The sequence below is a fragment of the Polypterus senegalus genome, chromosome 16 (assembly GCF_016835505.1).
Source record: "Polypterus senegalus isolate Bchr_013 chromosome 16, ASM1683550v1, whole genome shotgun sequence".
NCBI classification, from domain to species: Eukaryota; Metazoa; Chordata; class Cladistia; order Polypteriformes; family Polypteridae; genus Polypterus; species Polypterus senegalus.
Window position 1 is genome coordinate 32251518 of NC_053169.1, and position 19007 is coordinate 32270524.

Genomic DNA, 19007 nt, shown 5'->3' on the forward strand with positions numbered 1-19007 from the left:
AACTAAAACGTGAGAGACTTCAAACGATCGACAAGGAAATGCGCGTCTGTCTTTCGAAAATTGAACCTCGCATCAATCTCATATGTGCTGAAAAACAATCTCAACGTTCACATTAATTAAATTTAAGATTTATCCTTTGATTCCTTTATTAATAAAATGTCTTTCAAACTTATAAAATGAACTGTTTTTATTGGCGATTGTCCATAGATTGTATCGTCACGACTTTATTTATGGGCAGTCCCTCAGGTGCGCCACGAAAGAACATTTTTGGACTCGAAAAAGGTTGCCTTTCACTGCAATAATCAATAAAGAAAAGTTGTAATTTAAAGCTTCTTGGGATGATGTTTGCTATGTCAAGTCACTATTTAAAAATCTGATGTGTCAAGCAAATGACTTTCCCTGCATGACACTTTAATTTAAATAATATGGTAATGAATTCTGATATTTTAATATGCAAAATAAAATGGAAGAATCATATTTTAATGTGTTGTATCCTTTCCTATTTGTGCTGCAGTTGAGGGCACAAATGTGCACAACAAAATCAGAAAAACATTATTAATGTAGAGAAAAATCTGTTGAAGTGATAATAGAGGAAAAGAATAGTATAAAAATAAAGCTGTTCTTATCCAGACACACAGCCAGAAAACACTCCTAAACTGGTCAAATAATGTTCATGGATGTCTAAAAAGTGTAAATCCAGTCAAAACTTGAACCTGAAATTTTGGCTCATTCACAATACTTTCCATACAGTCATGTGAAAAACTAAGGACACTGCATGGAAATCGTTGACGTTTTCAACATATTTGAACAGGGAAATAATAGATCTTTATTTAAACAGGTCTACAGATGAAGTAGATATACTACAATCTAAAAAGAAGGAAAATTTCATGCCTCAATCATTTATTAAACAAAAATGTCAATAGATGTAATGATCTACTGAGGAAACAGTAAGTCCACCTTTAGCCTCAGTGGTTGGTATTCTCCCCTTCAGCAAAAATCGCTTCTTGTAGGTGTTTTGTGTAACAGCCCTCCAGTCTCTGACATCAACTTGGTGATATTTTTGACCACTCCTCCATTAATACATTCTTTCTGTTGCAAGATGGTTGTGGTTTTTTTTTGCATATACAGTACTACCCATTTCAAATCCCCCCACATTTTAAGGGGATTCAGATCAGAGCTTTGACTAGGCCTGTTCATAACCATGTGTTTCTTCTTTCTGAGTCATTCCATGGTGGATTTGCTAGCGTGCTTCTGATCATTACTGTGTTGTATGTCCATTTCTGGTGCAACTTCAGCTTTCAGACAGTTGGCCTCACATTCTCCTAAAGCACACTTTGATATTAGTCAGAATTTATATTTGACCTGAGGACTGTGAGCTGCCCGGGCTCTAAGGCAGCAAAGCAACCCCAAACCATAACATCTCCACTACCATGCCTGATAGTTGGTACGAAGTTCTCCTCCCAAAACACTATTTTTGGTTTGCACAAAACATGTCTACTGTTACTGTGGCCAATGATCTCCATCTTTGATTCATATGTCCAGAGCACATTGTTCCAGAAGGCTTTGTCTTTGCTTGTACTGTATGTTCAATGGCAAATTGTGGTCTTGCTTTAATGTTCTTTTTGGACAGCAAAGGCTTTTTCCTGGCATACCCCATTATCTCTGTCTGATTCTACATGTATGCAGATTGACACCAGCTTTTGCAAGAGTTACCTGCAGATCCCACAGTGAAATTCTGAGGTTTTTGAAGACTTCTTTTAGTATCAGATGGTCAGTTATTGGGCTGAATTTGCTGGCTAGCCAACCCTGGACAAATCAGCAGTTGTCAGTGGAATAATTCATTTAAAACAATTTGAGAATCATTTTTAAATCCCTTGTCAGACTCTTAAACATTCACAAACTTCTTTCCAAGAACGTCAGAGACTTCTTTTGATCTTGGCATGATGGTACCACACATATCAATAATTATTAAGGAGGTTCTAATCATTGGCACCTAACCTGGAACACCTAATTCTAATCTTATGAATCTGAAGTGGTGATAAATGTAATGGTGTACTTACTTTTTCCATGTGAAAAATCTGCATTTTTGTTAATTTATATTATGAGAATGAATAAACCATGTCAATTTTATGTCATTTATTCAAGTGTATCACCTTTATCTACAGACACTTGTGGACACTGGGGGGAGCCACTGTGCCCCAAACCGTAGACACCACTGACAAAGACACAGTCATGGGTTCAGATAAAGTGATTTCAATTCTCCAGGATTCATCACAGGAACTTCAAGAACTATGACACACTTCACCCCACCACAAAGTGAATAAACTCTTCCTCATTCTTTTCACCCATTCCACTCCACTTTCTCCAAACAAGCGTTGTCCTCTGACTCCCTGAGTGGAGGCGGTGAAGTCCTTTTAAGCCAGACCTGGGAATGCTACTGGTGTCAGGATAATGTACAAGGGAGGCACTTCCAGGTCAAGCAGAAGGTTCCCAAAGTAGGGAAAATCCCTGCAGCTCCCCTCTGGCAGCCCCGATGCACCCCAGTGGGGCTGTCCTACAGGACTATGATTCCCATGATGCTCTACAGGTAGATATATGGGAGCAGCAGTACAGGGTGCTGCCATCTAGTGTATCAGTGAAGTACACAATCTGGAACAGTTATCTCCCTTGGACCTTCCATTATTGTGTCCTCCTGACCAGGTAAGGGTCTTCCCTCCATACTTTCAGTAATGCCAGCTGATTTGTATCGTTCATTAACAAACTCTTTACATGAGGATCTACTGTTTGACTGTTCAAATATGTTGAAAAAGTCAACAATTTCTTTGGGGTGTATCCTTCTTCACATGACTATATTTTCTATACAGTATATGTAAGAAAAATAAAAATAACAGTGGTTTTAATGTTACGAACCAGAGAGCTAGATGAATATGATTTTAATATACTTAGGACTATAGAGGAGACATTAGTGGTGATGAAGAATTAAATTAGAGATTAGCCTGGTGCTGTGACTCTCCCTGAGATTCCACAGTAAAAGAATGCCTTCTGTGAAGACATACAGTAACTAAATGCAGCTATGAAAATTGCACAGCACTTTTTAATTGTGTCAACTTACCCGGAGGAAGCAAAACGGAAGTTGCAGCTCAGCTTGTGTACCCTGGACACGGTGCCAGGTTACAGAACTTGCTGTCATCGTGGATTTCATGTTCAGCCTGTGAGTGTGTGGGATTTCCTCCTACATGCCCAAAGTTGTATGTGTTGGATTAATTGACAATTCCAGACTGGCCTCTGTAGGTTTGGGAGTAGACCCCAGTTTTGTGCCCAGTGCTGCTCTGATAAGCTCTGGGTTCCTCAATACAATCTGAATTGCATTAAATTGAGTTGAGAATATTTTAAGTTGGGTGGCACGGTGGCGCAGTGTGTAGCGCTGCTGCCTCGCAGTTAGGAGACCCAGGGTTGCTTCCCGGGTCCTCCCTGCGTCGAGTTTGCATATTCTGCGTGGGTTTCCTCCGGGTACTCCAGTTTCCTCCCACAGTCCAAAGACATGCTGGTTAGGTGCATTGGCGATTCTAAATTGTGCTGGGTGTGTGTGCCCTGCCCGGAATTTGTTTCCTGCCTTGAGCCTGGTGTTGGCTGGGATTGGCTCCAGCAGACCCCCGTGACCCTGTAGTTAGGATATGGCGAGTTGGATAATAGATGAATGTTTTATGTTACAAAAAAGGAAAAAAAAAATGTCATGTCAATAAAGTTTTTTTTCCTTTTTGTAAACCTAAGTAAGATGGCGCCGTGGATCACAAAATAGCGGGATTCTTGCCGATCTAGAACTCGATGGCATGTGACTTCCTTTCTGAAAATTACCGCGCCTGCCCTGTTGTCAGAAAGAAGAGAACGCGGTTGCAGTGACGTCTGTTGTTTGATAACTTTTGAGCTGCGCCTTGCTGACTTGAGAGGTAAAGGATTCACTTTGGGGTCAACAAAATAATTTTCTAGGACGAAGCAAGCTAAACAGGAAAAGAAATGTAGAGTGGCAATTTGTTTGCACTTACTAGGTGACTAAAGATCTTGTTTTCTTGTGTAGTGCAGTATTTTTGCTAAAGCTTCATACACATTGTATATTGGGTGTGTTTTTGCAGCCGCTAATTCTTAAAGCAGACAATTACGCTGCCGTCGAATTTACAATTAATTATTGCATCAGATAGTACCATATTCACCCTACTGTAATTCAGACTTTGATGGACTGGTAATAATGTTGTTGCCTTAGTTTGTTTGTTCATACTCGAGTATTCATTCATGCGGAAACGTAATCATACACAGCTCTGGGCTCACAGAGGAGAAAAAGACAAGGAAGCCTGTTAAAATGCCTAATTTGGGGGAAAAAACATGTAGAATTGAACGTATTTTACACAGAAGAACACGTTTTGTTATATCGGATAATTCATCATTTAATTCGTTTTTCAAAGTTGTTTCCCCAGCACACAGAGATGTATCTTGTAAGGTCTCGCATATTTAAGGATAGGAACTTAGATTTTAAAACAAGCCTAACCACTATAGAGAGTTTGCACGTTTTTGTTTGACCGTGGATTTTTCATACACATCGTAAATTGTTAACTGTTAAAGTAAAGGTTAACTCAAAACTAGCCTATGATACGTGAATGTGTCTCGTCGGGGTTTAGCTCACCTCTTGCCCAGCTACTGTCTAGATAAGCCCAGTTTTGCCTTAATTGTAACAATTTGATAAACTAGCAACTGTAAACTGGCGTAGTATGAGTGAGGCTGGTTGTATCGTTTATTTGTACCCAGCAATTGCCATCCGGTGTTTTATGCCAGTCACCTGCTCCGTGCATCCCAGTACTGAATATGTGGGTTAAAAATGAATGGATGTTTTCAGCGGGAAATGCACCAAACTAGTGTTCTACGAGCTTGGGTTGCTACAAGAAGAGGTGTTGGTGAATCAATCAGGGGGTACTGACTTTGTAGATCCCAGTGAGCTGACTGGGAACACTGCTGAAAAAAATGCCCTTTGGAGGAAACCGTAAAACGAAGACCCTGACTGTCTGTGATCATTAAAGTAAGTTTGTACCCGATGTTCTGTTTAAATTGCCAATCACTGCCTTGACAGTTCTGGCTTCCTGACCATCCCCTGTCTCTAATTGGCTGTCTTTTGCCCCTTCACCACCTCATAGCTAATGTTCGATGAGTGTACTGATTCAAAAATTTCTGCCATCACATCATCCAGGTGGATGCTACACAGTTGTGGTGGACAAAATGGGTCTGTACCTTCGATGTAAAAGGCTTTGAGTAGCTAGAAAGTGCTATGTAAGTGCAATTATTTATTAGTAACAGTCACTAAGACATTAGACAAGAAGAGCCTTTATAGGGTCATTATGAGTTTCTGTGATCATTTGTGTCACATGTACAGAGTTCAGTGAAATCCTTGTATGTGCTAATCAACATGTTGCCACCCTGGCCATGATTAGTGAGAATAACAATAATGAGCTCTTCTTTACCTGAAAAATCATCCAAACCCAGTTTACAACACTCACTATCGTTAAGAAATATATTTTGTTTCAATCAAATGTTGATGGCACTAAGCTGTATTTATCAATAAGGCCATTTACTTTAGTCCTTAAGCATTTCTGAATTGTAGCTGTCACCTTTGTTGTATGCATAATGCAGTTTCTTGTATTTGAATTAATACAATCATGAAAAACACCATGTCAGAGTGGTGCTGCAACTTGTAGAACTGCCACCACCAGTGGTATCAGTATGGGTTCCTCTGAGTGATCATTATACCTCCAATGAGTGAAATACATGGCAGACTAGTCTATTCATCTTTCAGTTTCTGTAGTGCAAGTGTATTTGACCTTTCATGCTTATATTTAAAAAAAAAAAATGAATGCATGAATTTTAGTAATAACGAAAGAGAAGGAAAAATGTGTTCTGGTATAAAATAATGCTTGATAAAAATGAGTGTCAATATTGCAATGAGGTCTGTGGTGACCTGTCTGGGTTTGCTTGTGGTACATTTCATGGACATTAAGATGAAATAACGGAAAGGTCATGGGAGGCAATGTGTTCCGCAGGACAGCAGCCCCATGCTCTTATTGTTCTGGTGTGGATCACTTGGGAGTTACTCCTGTAAAGAGCTGTGGTAATGGCAGCATTCCTGGTTTATGTAGGCTTTGCCTGACCTGGAAATGCTTCAGATCTGAAAATATTTTCAGCTCAGCGCAAGGAGATTCTTTCTCTGCTGTATCCAGGGGAATTTGGAGACGGAAGACAGTGCTGAGAGCTCTTGGCCAGAGAAGTACAGTTGTGTTTGAAAGTTTGTGAACCCTTTAGAATTTTCTATATTTCTGCATAAATATGACCTAAAACATCATCAGATTTTCACTCAAGTCCTAAAAGTAGATAAAGAGAAGCCATTTAAACAAATGAGACAAAAATATTATACTTGGTCATTTATTTAGTGAGGAAAATGATCGAATATTACGTATTTGTGAGTGGCAAAAGTATGTGAACCTCTAGGATTAGCAGTTAGTTTTGAGGGTGAAATTAGAGTCAGGTGTTTTCAATCAATGGCATGACAATCAGGTGTGAGTGGGCACCTTGTGTTATTTAAAGAACAGGGATCTATCAAAGTCTGCTCTTCACAACACATGTTTGTGGAAGTGTATCATGGCACGAACAAAGGAGATTTCTGATGACCTCTGAAAAAGAGTTGTTGATGCTCATCAGGCTGAAAAAGGTTACAAAACCATCTCTAAAGAGTTTAGACTCCACCAATCCACAGTCAGACAGATTGTGTACAAATGGAGGAAATTCAAGACCATTGTTACCCTCCCCAGGAGTGGTCGACTAACAAAGATCACTCCAAGAGCAAGGCGTGTAATAGTCGGCGAGGTCACAAAGGACTCCAGGATAACTTCTAAGCAACTGAAGGCCTCTCTCACATTGGCTAATGTTCATGTTCATGATTCCACCATCAGGAGAACACTGAACAACAATGGTGTGCATGGCGGGGTTGCAAGGAGAAAGCCACTGCTCTCCACAAAAAACATTGCTGCTCATCTGCAGTTTGCGAAAGATCCCGTGGACAAACCAGAAGGCTATTGGAAGAATGTTTTGTGGACGGATGAGACCAAAATAGACCTTTTTGGTTTAAATGAAAAGCGTTATGTTTGGAGAAAGGAAAACACTGCATCTCAACATTAGAACCTTATCCCATCTGTGAAATGTGGTGGTAATATCATGGTTTGGGCCTGTTTTGCTGCATCTGGGCCAGGAAGGCTTGCCTTCTTTGATGGAACAATGAATTCTGAATTATATCAGAGAATTCTAAAGGAAAATGTCAGGACATCTGTCCATGAACTGAATCTCAAGAGAAAGTGGGTCATGCAGCAAGACAACGACCCTAAACACACAAGTCGTTCTACCAAAAAATGGTTAAAGAAGAATAAAGTTAATGTTTTGGAATGGCCAAGTCAAAGTCCTGACCTTAATCCAATCGAAATGTTGTGGAAGGACCTGAAGTGAGCAGTTCATGTGAGGAAACCCACCAGCATCCCAGAGTTGAAGCTGTTCTGAAATTCCTCCAAGCCGGTGTGCAGGAATGATCAAAAGTTACCGGAAACGTTTAGTTGCAGTTATTGCTGCAAAGGGGGGGTCACACCAGATACTGAAAGCAAAGGTTCACATACTTTTGCCACTCACAAACATGTAATATTCAGTCATTTTCCTTAATAAATAAATTACCAAGTATAATATTTTTGTTTAATTTGTTTAACTGGTTTCTTAGGGCTTGAGTGAAAATCTGATGATGTTTTAGGTCATATTTATGCAGAAATATAGAAAATTCTAAAGGGTTCACAAACTTTCAAGCACAACTGTAGTTGGAAGGGTTACAGGTCCAAGTGAAGACTTGAATACATGCCTTTTCTTAATAAAGGTGATATTTTGTTTAAAGCTTGTCAGGCATAGTTCTGTTCTGGTGTCATCCACCAAAATAAAATTAAGGCAAAGAAACGATTAGCTAACTCTCTTCCCCTCCACAGTCTTCTCTCTGTCTGACTGTAGCTATTATCTATAGTCATGTCTCTGTCTGAATGTTTTTTTTTTTTTTTTTTAAATGAGAAGTTGAAATGTGTAAATACAGATTAGATTTAATTATTTTGCTACATCTGAGGACATACTGGAAGTACTAATGAATGAGGTATATGGAGTTTTTAATGAACAGAGCCAATGTAAAAGACATACAGTCTAAAATCTAATTGCCCACCCCTAAAGGTTTGAAGTTCTGACAAGGGCACCCAGCAAACATCACAGCTACACTGGCATTTAAATTCATGTCCAAAAACCTGAATGGGATTTATGATGAATCAACCAGTTGTCCATTCTATGAGAAATGTTAGCATGTGTGAATATGCATTTTACTTTAAAAAACAAGCTTTCATTATGTTGTATCATATACCTTGACAAACTGCGCAAGCAGTCAAGCCCTCATTGATGTGGGAAAAAAAAACTCCCTCATTTAAATGTCACATAGAAGGATATTTTACCTTAACTTTAAGCATTTAGATATATTCCGTGTTTTGTATAATTAAGATGTCTATTCATTCTTTGAACCCACTTTTTCCCGTTCAGGATCAAAGTTAACTGGTGCTGATCTCTGCAGCAATGAGAACAAGGCAGGAACTGACCATGGGTTGAATGCCAACCCTCTGTTGGGCACAATTGTGAACTCACTCAGAGCCATACAGTGCAAGCATAAAAAGAAGCACCATTTTACTTAGTCTAAATGTCATATGTAATTTATTTCTTTCAGGGTTAGGCTTCTGACCTGCAATAACATGGAGTATGGGAAAGAACGAGTGGTGGCCCTGGTGGATATGGATTGCTTCTACGTTCAGGTAGAACAGAGGCTTAATCCGGAGTTGAAGAATAAACCCTGTGTAGTAGCACAGTACAAAACATGGAAAGGAGGAGGGTAGGTGACCAAAATAATTCCTTAAACACAATCTTTATGCTGTATAAACTTGGGTGATATTATGGCATAGTCAGATGTTTAGAATTCTTGTTTATGAATGAGTCAGATGCAGTGTGCAAACTTGACTTGCATTTATGTAATTTAAGAATGTGAAGTACATTGTTTTGTTTGCTACAACAATACTTCTTTAAAATTTTCCTAATATTATGTACTATATTTTTGCTTCAGTATTATAGCTGTTAGCTATGAGGCTCGAGCTTTTGGTGTTACAAGAAATATGTGGGCAGATGAGGCCAAAAAACTCTGTCCAGACCTTCATGTTTTCAGAGTCCAAGAAGCCCATGGAAAAGCTGATCTTACCAAGTATGTTATCATCTGTTTTAAAAGAAATGTATAAATATTTGAAAAATGTAATATAAACATGTTACACTAATGTTTACCAGTTAAATAAATTCACATGTATAGTTTCAAAATGTTAACAAAAATTGAAATTGAATAATAAGCTAAATGTATTAATAGAAAGACAAACATTTAAATAAGTTGTTTTGATATCGAATGAAAATTGTTTGCCTTGACTGACACATTTAAGAAAATAGTCCAAGCAAACTTTGGCATGGTATGTATGCTCTTTGTATTTTCAAATATGGCATTTTGTGTGTTGATTTTTTTTTTATTTTATTTGGTATTTCATATGAAGTGGAGTATTTTTGCTGTTTATAGGTACAGAGAGGCCAGTGTGGAGGTCATTGAAGTTATGTCTCGGTTTGCAGTGATAGAACGAGCTAGCATTGATGAGGCTTACATGGATTTGACAAATTTTGTGGCACAAAGACTGAAAGAATCAACAGAGGACATGCTTCATCCTGATCGTCTAAAAAGCACTTATGTGGAAGGTTTCCCAAAGAATGATGATGAGATGCTGATTGAAAAAGGTTAGTGTGTAAAAGTTTCATGTCTGACTATCTTCAGTGTGTGATGCATTGGGTAGATATCTATATCTAAACAGTAGACTGCCAAATAAAGATTAATTTAATTTTAGAAATCTTTATAAAAAGATCTTTCAGTATATTTTGATTTTGTTGGGGAAAAAATGCACAATATCTCAACATCATTTTGGCATTGCATTACTCCTAATGCATTATGTTGTATTGCAATATTTTATAAATCTAGTTTTGCACATCACTTCCAGAACCAGCTGTATAGTAGTGGCAGTTAGTTATATGTTGTTTTTGTTGTAGAATAGAATAAAAAGGGAATTTCCAATGAATACAGGAAATATTTTCACAAACTTGTCCAGTTAATTTTAGTTTTTTTTTTTGTTTTTTTTTGTATGCTAAAATAACTAGTAACATAAAGGAAAAGTAACAGAAGGCCCCTATAAGTGGAGGCTCAATAGACCTTTTCAATTTTGTATTTGTGAACTGTTAAATTTTGTGTTTTGTGCTTCCAAAACAGCAGTACTTATTTCAATATTTTTTTGAGTAGTAAACATTTTTAATACCATCTTAAACATGTAATTGTTTAAAATGAAAAGCATAATATCAGCAACATAAAAATACAAGTCAAAATTGATTTTATTTTGGGATATCAAACAATCCTTCCTTCCTTTGAAAATATAGTGGATATTAATTATAAAAATTATAATTTAGCATTGATTATTAAGAAAGTAATTACTTTGTATGTCAGGGTGATATAATGCATTATCATTCTTGTTATTGTAATTCTTTTTGTGATGTTTTACTGTAGCAGTTTCCTGTTTTATTTCTTATGTCAATATGAATGTTTTTTAGTGGTAGTACTCTTGACTTTAGCAATGCCAGTTTGTTTCATGTTTGCAGAAGAGAAGCGATTGTGTGGATTGAAGGAGTGGCTACAGTGCTTATCCTATAACCCTAGTTGTCCTGAACTTCAGCTTATGGTAGGAGCAATAATTGTTGAAGAGATGAGAGCGGCTGTTGAAGCAGAAACTGGTTTCAGATGCTCAGCTGGGATTTCCCATAATAAGGTAACACTGAACATTCATATTTATTTAAGCTGTTATCTTTGAATAACAGTAGTGTCTTGAATCTCCAGACTCAAACTGTCAAATGTGAATGTCTGAAGGATGTGGATGCTCCCACACTGGTTCCCTTTATAATCCTGACTTTACCTCAGTATGCTGTTAAACACACCTTTAAATTTCATTGCTGATTTTACACATTTCTGGGTCATTTTAGCTGCCGCCGCCTTTCTTCTTGGATAACCTCATCCTGTAACCTTAAATTTAATTACGCAGGAATGCGAATAGGGTTGTGTGGATATCATTTTTTTTGACAGCTGATAACTGAGTACTTTATTTACAGTGTCATTACTTGTTGGGTGGGTTACTTTTTATCATACTTTATCTGTTATTTAAACAGGTTTTGTCTAAGCTGGCTTGTGGTTTGAACAAACCAAACCGACAGACAATTTTACCACTGGCATCTGTGCCCAGTCTCTTCAGCAACTTACCAATCAGTAAAATGTAAGTAGTTTCGAAATGTTTTTTTCCCCCTTCAGTTCCCAAGTCACTGAAAATCACCCACAGCGCTGTAAAGTTGATTATAAAAAGTAGCAGAACTATGGATTTGTTCACCAGAAAGGGGTGTCCACTTGAGAACGGCACTACAGGAAGATTAAAAATAGCGTTGTGTAATACATAATTTCTCTTCAACTGCAAAGATGTGAGAAATAAAGCCTATTTAAACTGTTCTTCTCAAAATGTGGAGCAACAAAAGCAGTTGCTTGCTGTGGAGGAAGAGAATGCACCTTCTATCTTGGTTACAGCTTGTCTGAAGGCGTGAAGAAACTGCCAATAGTTCCCTGAAGTAATTTAAAATGGATCATTATCACAATATACAGACAATAATGCTTTATGTACACCTGAATTTGTTTTTTTCTTCAGGGTTTGAATTTCATGTTAAACATATAAAAGGAAATGAATATGCATATCAATAAATAGACTGAAAACGAAAATGCAGAAATATTCATATGCTCACCATTATTCTTGTCAGTATTTTACCTAATACCTAATGTTTCCTCTAAGTAGTTTGCATGCTGCGTGGTTTAACATCGGTCTAAAGCCTGGCTATTAAAAATAGCTATTTATTCAAAAGAAAATGTGCTTCGTCATTTCTTCAGAACTAGTTAAACTATAGGTTTCTGGTTTTAAAAAAACCAACTAATTTATAAACTTTGTCTAGACTTAATGTTGCTTTGTGGTGGAACTTATGTAATAAAAGTGTGTATAGAGTTTAGTAGCCCTTTAAATGTTACTGGTAATGACAAGGTTTGCTGAAATATTGGGAAATTATTTCTCACTGCATTTACTTTGGATGTCACATTTTCTTTATAAACATGAAAACGAGAAGATGGGTATAAGTTACGTTAAATTATTAAAGTGTACTTTAGGGAGTATTGTACTGTTTAGACTTGAGAGAGCTCTTTAACTGTACACAATATTATGATGCACTAGATAGTATTTCAGAGAAACCAAGTCTAGGAAGTGGAATTATTTTGACATTGTCTATTGCTATTTCTTAAAGTCGCCTCCTTGGTGGAAAGCTGGGAACTTCCATCAGTGAGAGTTTAGGAATCGAGAACATAGGTCAGCTTACTGAATTCCCTGTGTCACAGCTGCAGAGCCACTTTGGAGAAAAGACTGGGTACGTTTTTTTGTTTTTCTCTCCATCTCCTTCTCTAAGCATATATTAGTTAAGTAAAGAAGATATTATTTACTTCCCTGTTAATATATTTTTAAATATTCCCCGAACAACTGGTATATATTTCATCCCTTTCATTCTGAACTCATATGAAAGGCTTATGCACTAGTAAATTGTTGAAAGGCACCATCTTGGGTAAAAAGATTATTGTTGACAACATATTTTACTGTAAATTGGTCTCCAACCTGTTTGAAAGAAGCTCTTGCATTGTGAATACTACAGAAACAGCAGAATGGGATTCTCTAAAATATATGTAAAGTTGAGAAGTTGTTTACTTATGTGTGGTTACCTGCACAGCTTTCATTGTAAAGGTTTGGCTTGCGAGTATGGTATAACATACTTGCTCTATGCCACCATTACAATTTTTAACAATGAAAACAAAGCAGTGACAAAGTATAGAGGGGGTCCTCGGGTTACGACACAGTTCTGTTCCTACAATAGTGATGTAACCCGAATTTTGGTGTAAGTTGAAACGCACTCTAGTCTAAGTCACTTACCTATCTTAAAACATTTGGAAAATCATAATCTAGAACATAAAAACACAAAATCTAAGCCTGAGAAAAAAGAAAAGGACATAAATATACTGTACTGTACACTGTAGTAACAGAAAAAATGAGTGTAAAAAAATTCTTACCTTTATTCCTTCTCATGTCTCAAGTTTTTATGGGAGTGAGCATTGTAAACTCGAAACATTGTATGTCGAAACGTTGTAACCCGAGGACCCCCTGTACTGAAAATCAGTGCATTTATTAAAGTTCAAAAGTGTTACTATTCAGCGATGTTGACTGTCTTGAGCACTGTCTAGTGAAATCACCAGAATGAGTAATGTAGGTAAGATTCACTTTATAAACAAGCACAACTTTTTTAAATGCATGAACTGTAAGTGGTACTTTTGTCTGCTTTTAAGTGATGCTTAGAATAATATAGCTTTTATATAAAGAAATTAAAAAAATAAATAAATAAAAGAACAACAAGGATTATACAGTTAATCAGTACCTGTGATTGATTGGGCATTTGTGTGTATTATGGCTGTGTATATTTTTCTGCTAGATCACTCTTTGTGATACGAACTAATACTTCTAACTGTGCACGATTGTAAGTATTACAGTAATGCTGTAGAAAGGGTATCGTGGCTGCTAAACTGAATTATATATGCATGAACACATGGATCTTGTGGGATTCCACATTTGTCATGTTTATTGATTTTATATTTGCAGTGGTATAAACATTTAACTTAGACTACATTTACTTTCCTAGGCAGTGGTTGTATGAGTTATGCAGAGGAATAGACTTCGAGCCTGTGAAGCCAAGGCAGTTGCCAAAGTCCATTGGCTGCAGTAAGAATTTTCCAGGAAAAACTGCCTTGGCAAGCCAGGAACAGGTACCTGACTGTTTCTTACTGTTTAAAAGAAATCAACACTTATTTCTTGTAAATTGATTTAATTAATAAGTTAGTCATTTAATATAACAACTGAAACATTGTACATTCAGATGTGAAGGTCTGCGTATGTTACAGAAATTATGAATAAAATGTATCTGCAGAATGAAAATATCTACCAGTACCTGCAGTATGCAAATCTAGCAAAATTTAATGTTGATGAAAACTATACAGAGAGTATATGATGACGCACGGCTGATTATTAGGATAAATTGCTGTTTTTTGCTTATCAGTAAATCTTCTATGCACGTTTAGATACTATTAATCATGTGGTGGGCTGATCGTGTGTGTGTGTGTATGTTTTATTTTATTATTTTATGTTCTCTGTGTGACAGGTGTACATATTTGAGTTCATGCTTTTTATTATGTGTGCATAGCTTGATGACAGTGGCAGTAACACAGTACCAAAAAGACCTAAAACAGTATTTTAATAGTGGTTTGTGTGTTTCAACAACAGGTGCAGCACTGGCTGCTGCAGTTGGCATTAGAACTGGAAGAAAGGTTAATGAAAGACAGGGAAATGGTAAGAAAGATTTCATCAGCCATTGCCAAGTACTTTATTCTCTGTTTATGCTTGTTGTTTATTCTCTGTGTATGTTTTGTTGCTTAATTTGTTTATAATGCTTTCACTCTTTCAGTATTGTACTTTATGGATGTGTTGCTGCTGTTGAAGACAACTGCTTTACTACAATTACAGTTTTTACTGTTCATCTCAAATAGAATTTGTTTTTTATTTCCTGAAAACGGAAAAATTCAGTTACTTTACATGTTTTTCAGACAGTTCATTTTTATTTCATACTTTTTATAGCAAGGACTTTCAAAGAATTTCTTGAAATAAACAAAATTAGAGCCCAGTGTCCTGTCACCATATTACTGCTTAATTATATTTGACTCAATTTTGGAAATACAAAGGCTATCACGATCAGTGTTCATGTTGCATCAGTGGCAGGTCATCAAATACATATCTGTATTACTTAAGACCTGGCAAAATGTACATTACATTTTCCAGAAAATTACCAATTTAAAAAGTATTAATCTCTCTTGACTGAGAAGAAAGTTTTGAGATAAATAATATTCAAGTATGTTTGGAATTCAATTTAGAATTAATAGGAATGTTTGTATAGTGGTACAGAGTTGTATTTCTTTTATCTGTACAGCATGTAACAGCTGGATGTTTTGCTTTAGCCTATGCACATAACTGAGCCCATCTGTTTGTTTAGAATAATCGGGTGGCTAAACTGCTGACTGTAGGTGTGCGGTTTCAAGGAGACAAGCGAGCAAGCAGCTTTTCCCGGTGCTGTGGGTTATCTCGCTATGAGGCCCAGAAGATTGCTCATGACAGCTTTGCTTTAATTAAAAGCCTTAACAATGCTGGAAACCATCAGTCTACTTGGTAAGTCAAATACACACTACAGTATTACTTTTAGTAACCATGAACACATATATTGAACAAAGTGAAATCAGATGTGCCTAATTTTATTTCATAGTTTGCAGACCTTTCTGCTTTGATTTCTCTAATTTTCACCTGTAGAAAAATTGCCCCCAGGTTGTGCACCATTGATATTTTTTCACTAGTATTTTTTTTTTTTTTAAATTAAAAACTTCAGTTTTTATTTAAATGCATTGAAAACACAAATAGCTATAGTCTTCTTTATGCAATATTGTTTTATGCATGGTTTGCATAAACCTTAAAACTCCACATTTTGTAGAACCAAAATTTGCAGCACTAACAGTTTAGGGTCCTTTCGAGTAAGGATGTGCCAGCTTTATACACTTTTTAAAAGTGATTTTGGGGCATTTTTCCAAGCATTTTTGCTCTGGGTTGTTCAGCTTAAGGCCATGTCGTATTAGGTGACATTTCCAGCAATTTTCAGTTGCACTCTTTAGTCACATTGTCTTAACAAGTTGGAGACAGTTGCCTCAATCTAATTCACTCCAACTAGTCGTTGCCTCAACAAAATCAAACCGCTTTTATTTTATCTTAAATTGTAGCAGTAGGCTTTGTGTGCATGAGAGTTGTCAACCAATGAGTGCTCACCTGGAAATATATAATGCACATAAAAAAGGGTCAGAGATTGCTTCTGAACTTGCCATACTTGTTAACCATCCATATAGCACCAGCTCCATCAGGCAGCATGTCATAGGCCTGTCAGAAAAAAGGGGGAGCATGTGATTCTTTGGATTTGTGAGCCTATAATGTATAGTTATCAAGCAGACATGTTCTTTGACATGACCGGTGATATTTAGTTGTGTAAGTTTACAATGTTCTGGCGATGAGATTATCCAACTAGAAGTTGCATCATGTGACATTGGCTTTAGTTGGATGATGCTTATACACCACCGCTTCCAAATAATGCCACACATTTCCAGTCGGACACAGATTAAGGCCTTGGCTGGATCCCAGTACACTATTACTTTGGATTTGCTTCTTGGAGCATTGTTCTACTGAAAAATTAACTTTTGACTGAACTTCAGTTTTTTAGCAGACTGAAACAGGTTTTCCTGCAGTATTGGCTTGTATTTTCCACTCTTCATTTTTGTTTTTGTATTCACCAGATGCTCAGCCTTTTCTGACATAAAAAACACACAACAAAATACTACAACGACGACCATACATCAAAGTAAAAAGTATGTGAACCCCTAGGAATTATCTATATTTAGGTCTAATTCCCATATAAAACATGGTCGTATCTTCATGTCAGTCACAATAATGAACAAACACAGTCTCCCATAACTAATGATACACAGATTTTCAGAGAATTTTTGACCATATTGAATAAATCATTCAAACTGTGAAACTGAAGATTGGAAAAAGTAAGTGAACCCTAAGCTAATGACTTTTTAAAAAGCACATTGCAGTCAGAATTTAGCACACCTGGAGTCTATTTAATGAAACAAGTTCCGAGGTGTGGCCTAGAATTACTTTGATTGATAAAAAACACTATAAAGTTTGAGCTTTTTACAAGAAGCATATCCAGATGGGAATCATGCCTCGCACAAAAGAGCTGTCTGAAGAGCTACGATCGAGAATTGTTCATCTAGATAAGGCTGGAAAGGGTTACAAAGTCATCTTAAAGATTGAGAAATAGTCTCTGTTCTCTGTTCATAAGTCAACTATACGCAGAACATTGAACAAGAAAGGAGTCCATGGCAGGACACCAAGAAGGAAGCCACTGCTATCAAAAAAGAACATTGCTGAATGCCTGAAGTTTGCGAAAGAGCAATTGGACACTCCACAACAGTACTGGGAAAATGTTTTGTGGAGTGATGAAACCAGAATTGAACAAGCAGAACTTCCTTTGGCGTGAAGTATGCATTTCAACATCATCCCTACAGTAAAGTATGGTAGAGGGAACATCATGATTTGGGCCTGCTTTGCTGCATCAGGGCCTGGACAGCTTGCCATCATTGAGGGGAAAATGAAGTTTATCAACAAATTCTTCAGGTTAATGTGAGGGTGTCTGTCCATCAACTCAAGTTCGGAAGAGACTGGATGATGCAACAGGACAATGACCCCAAACATTGCAGCAAATCCACAGCACAATGGCTTCAGAAGAACAAACTCCGCCTTTTGGAGTGGCCCAGTCAGAGCCCAGATCTCAATCCTATTGAATGACTTGAAGAGATCCATACTCAGAAGACAATCAAAGAATATGGAAGAGTTAAGACAGTTCTGCAGGGAAGAATGGGCTAAAACTCCCCCCACACGATGTGCAAGTCTGATCTGCAGTTACAGGAAGCACCTGGTTGAGGTCATTGCTGCCAAAGGAGGATCAATCAGTTATTAAATCCCAAGGTTCACTTACTTTTTCCACTACCACTGTGAACGTTGAATGCGTTTGTAAAATAAAGACATGAAAGAGTACAATTTTTTGTGTGTCATTTGCTTAAGCTCATTATGTATATCAGTACCTGTGACTTAGATGAAGATCAGATCACTTTTTATGACCAATTCATGCAGTCAACCAGATAATTCCAAAGAGTTCACATACTTTTTACCTTGACTGTATGTCAATCTACTATAGGTCTGGTGTTTTTTTTTTCCTTTTAGTGTAATCAGTGCTACATTTGTACCACACATTTCACTGATCATTGGTCAAAAGATTTTATCATCTCCCCAAAAAACCTTTTCCCACAATGCATCTGAGTCATTGCCATGGTTTTGGCAAACGGGTGTGCTTTCAAATGATTGTTTTTGCGTAATGTTTTCAATTTTGTCGCCCTCTCTTACAGTCAAGTGTTTCATGTAGAGCTCTTCATATAAATGACTGGTATGTCTGTACTTCAGTCCTGCTACTGAACTCTGTATCTCCTTCAAAGTGATTGTTGACCTCTCTTGGAATTTTTCATAAGTCCTCTTGTTTGTGCAGCATCAGGAAAGTTTAGCATAGCTTTCACTTCCTGATAATTGAGCCAGTATTGCCCACTGGGACATCCAAACACTTGGATATTGTTTTGTACACATTTCCCAATTTATAGATTAATGACCCCTCAGCTGTTGGTGTTTTTATTCAAAATATGTCAGTTACTTGAATGATTTACAGAAATAGGCCAAATTACAAGACACTTGTGGCCTCATTAGGTAATCGTTTTTCACCCATGCTTATGCAAACTGAATACCTCCCTTGTTTCTTATGAGTTTTTCTAACATACAACAGTTTTGTACTAAAAATAAGTGAGTGTCACAGTTTTGAAATAAAAATATCAAATATAATATCAGTGTAGCCTTTATTCTCTCTCTCTCTCATATATATATATATATATATATAGATATATATATATATATAGATATATATATATATATATAGATATATATATCTATATATATATATAGATATATATATCT

General features: G+C 36.8%; 1 protein-coding gene across 3 annotated transcripts; it reads left to right on the forward strand.

Annotated features, from left to right (window-relative positions):
• The first annotated feature begins 3852 nt into the window (after positions 1–3852).
• On the forward strand, positions 3853–15705 carry polh (polymerase (DNA directed), eta). 3 transcript variants are annotated; one of them, XM_039738406.1, is made up of 10 exons: positions 3853–3947; positions 8822–8983; positions 9212–9346; positions 9704–9915; positions 10822–10988; positions 11383–11486; positions 12547–12666; positions 13981–14104; positions 14619–14684; positions 15382–15705. In XM_039738406.1, the coding sequence occupies exons 2-10, from the start codon at positions 8847–8849 to the stop codon at positions 15556–15558; spliced, it is 1242 nt and encodes a 413-aa protein (XP_039594340.1). In that variant the 5' UTR covers positions 3853–3947; positions 8822–8846; the 3' UTR covers positions 15559–15705. The 3 variants fall into 3 exon arrangements, with proteins under 3 accessions (XP_039594340.1, XP_039594342.1, XP_039594341.1); XM_039738408.1 differs by lacking the exon at positions 3853–3947 and adding an exon at positions 3954–4046; XM_039738407.1 differs by lacking the exon at positions 3853–3947 and adding an exon at positions 4075–5065.
• Positions 15706–19007: the final 3302 nt, after the last annotated feature.

Coding starts and splice junctions, on each gene's coding strand:
- polh (XM_039738406.1), top strand. CDS start 8,847: ATGGAGTATGGGAAAGAACGAGTGGTGGCCCTGGTGGATATGGATTGC. Junction 12,667..13,980: donor CACTTTGGAGAAAAGACTGG/GTACGTTTTTTT, acceptor TTACTTTCCTAG/GCAGTGGTTGTATGAGTTAT. Junction 14,105..14,618: donor CCTTGGCAAGCCAGGAACAG/GTACCTGACTGT, acceptor TTTCAACAACAG/GTGCAGCACTGGCTGCTGCA.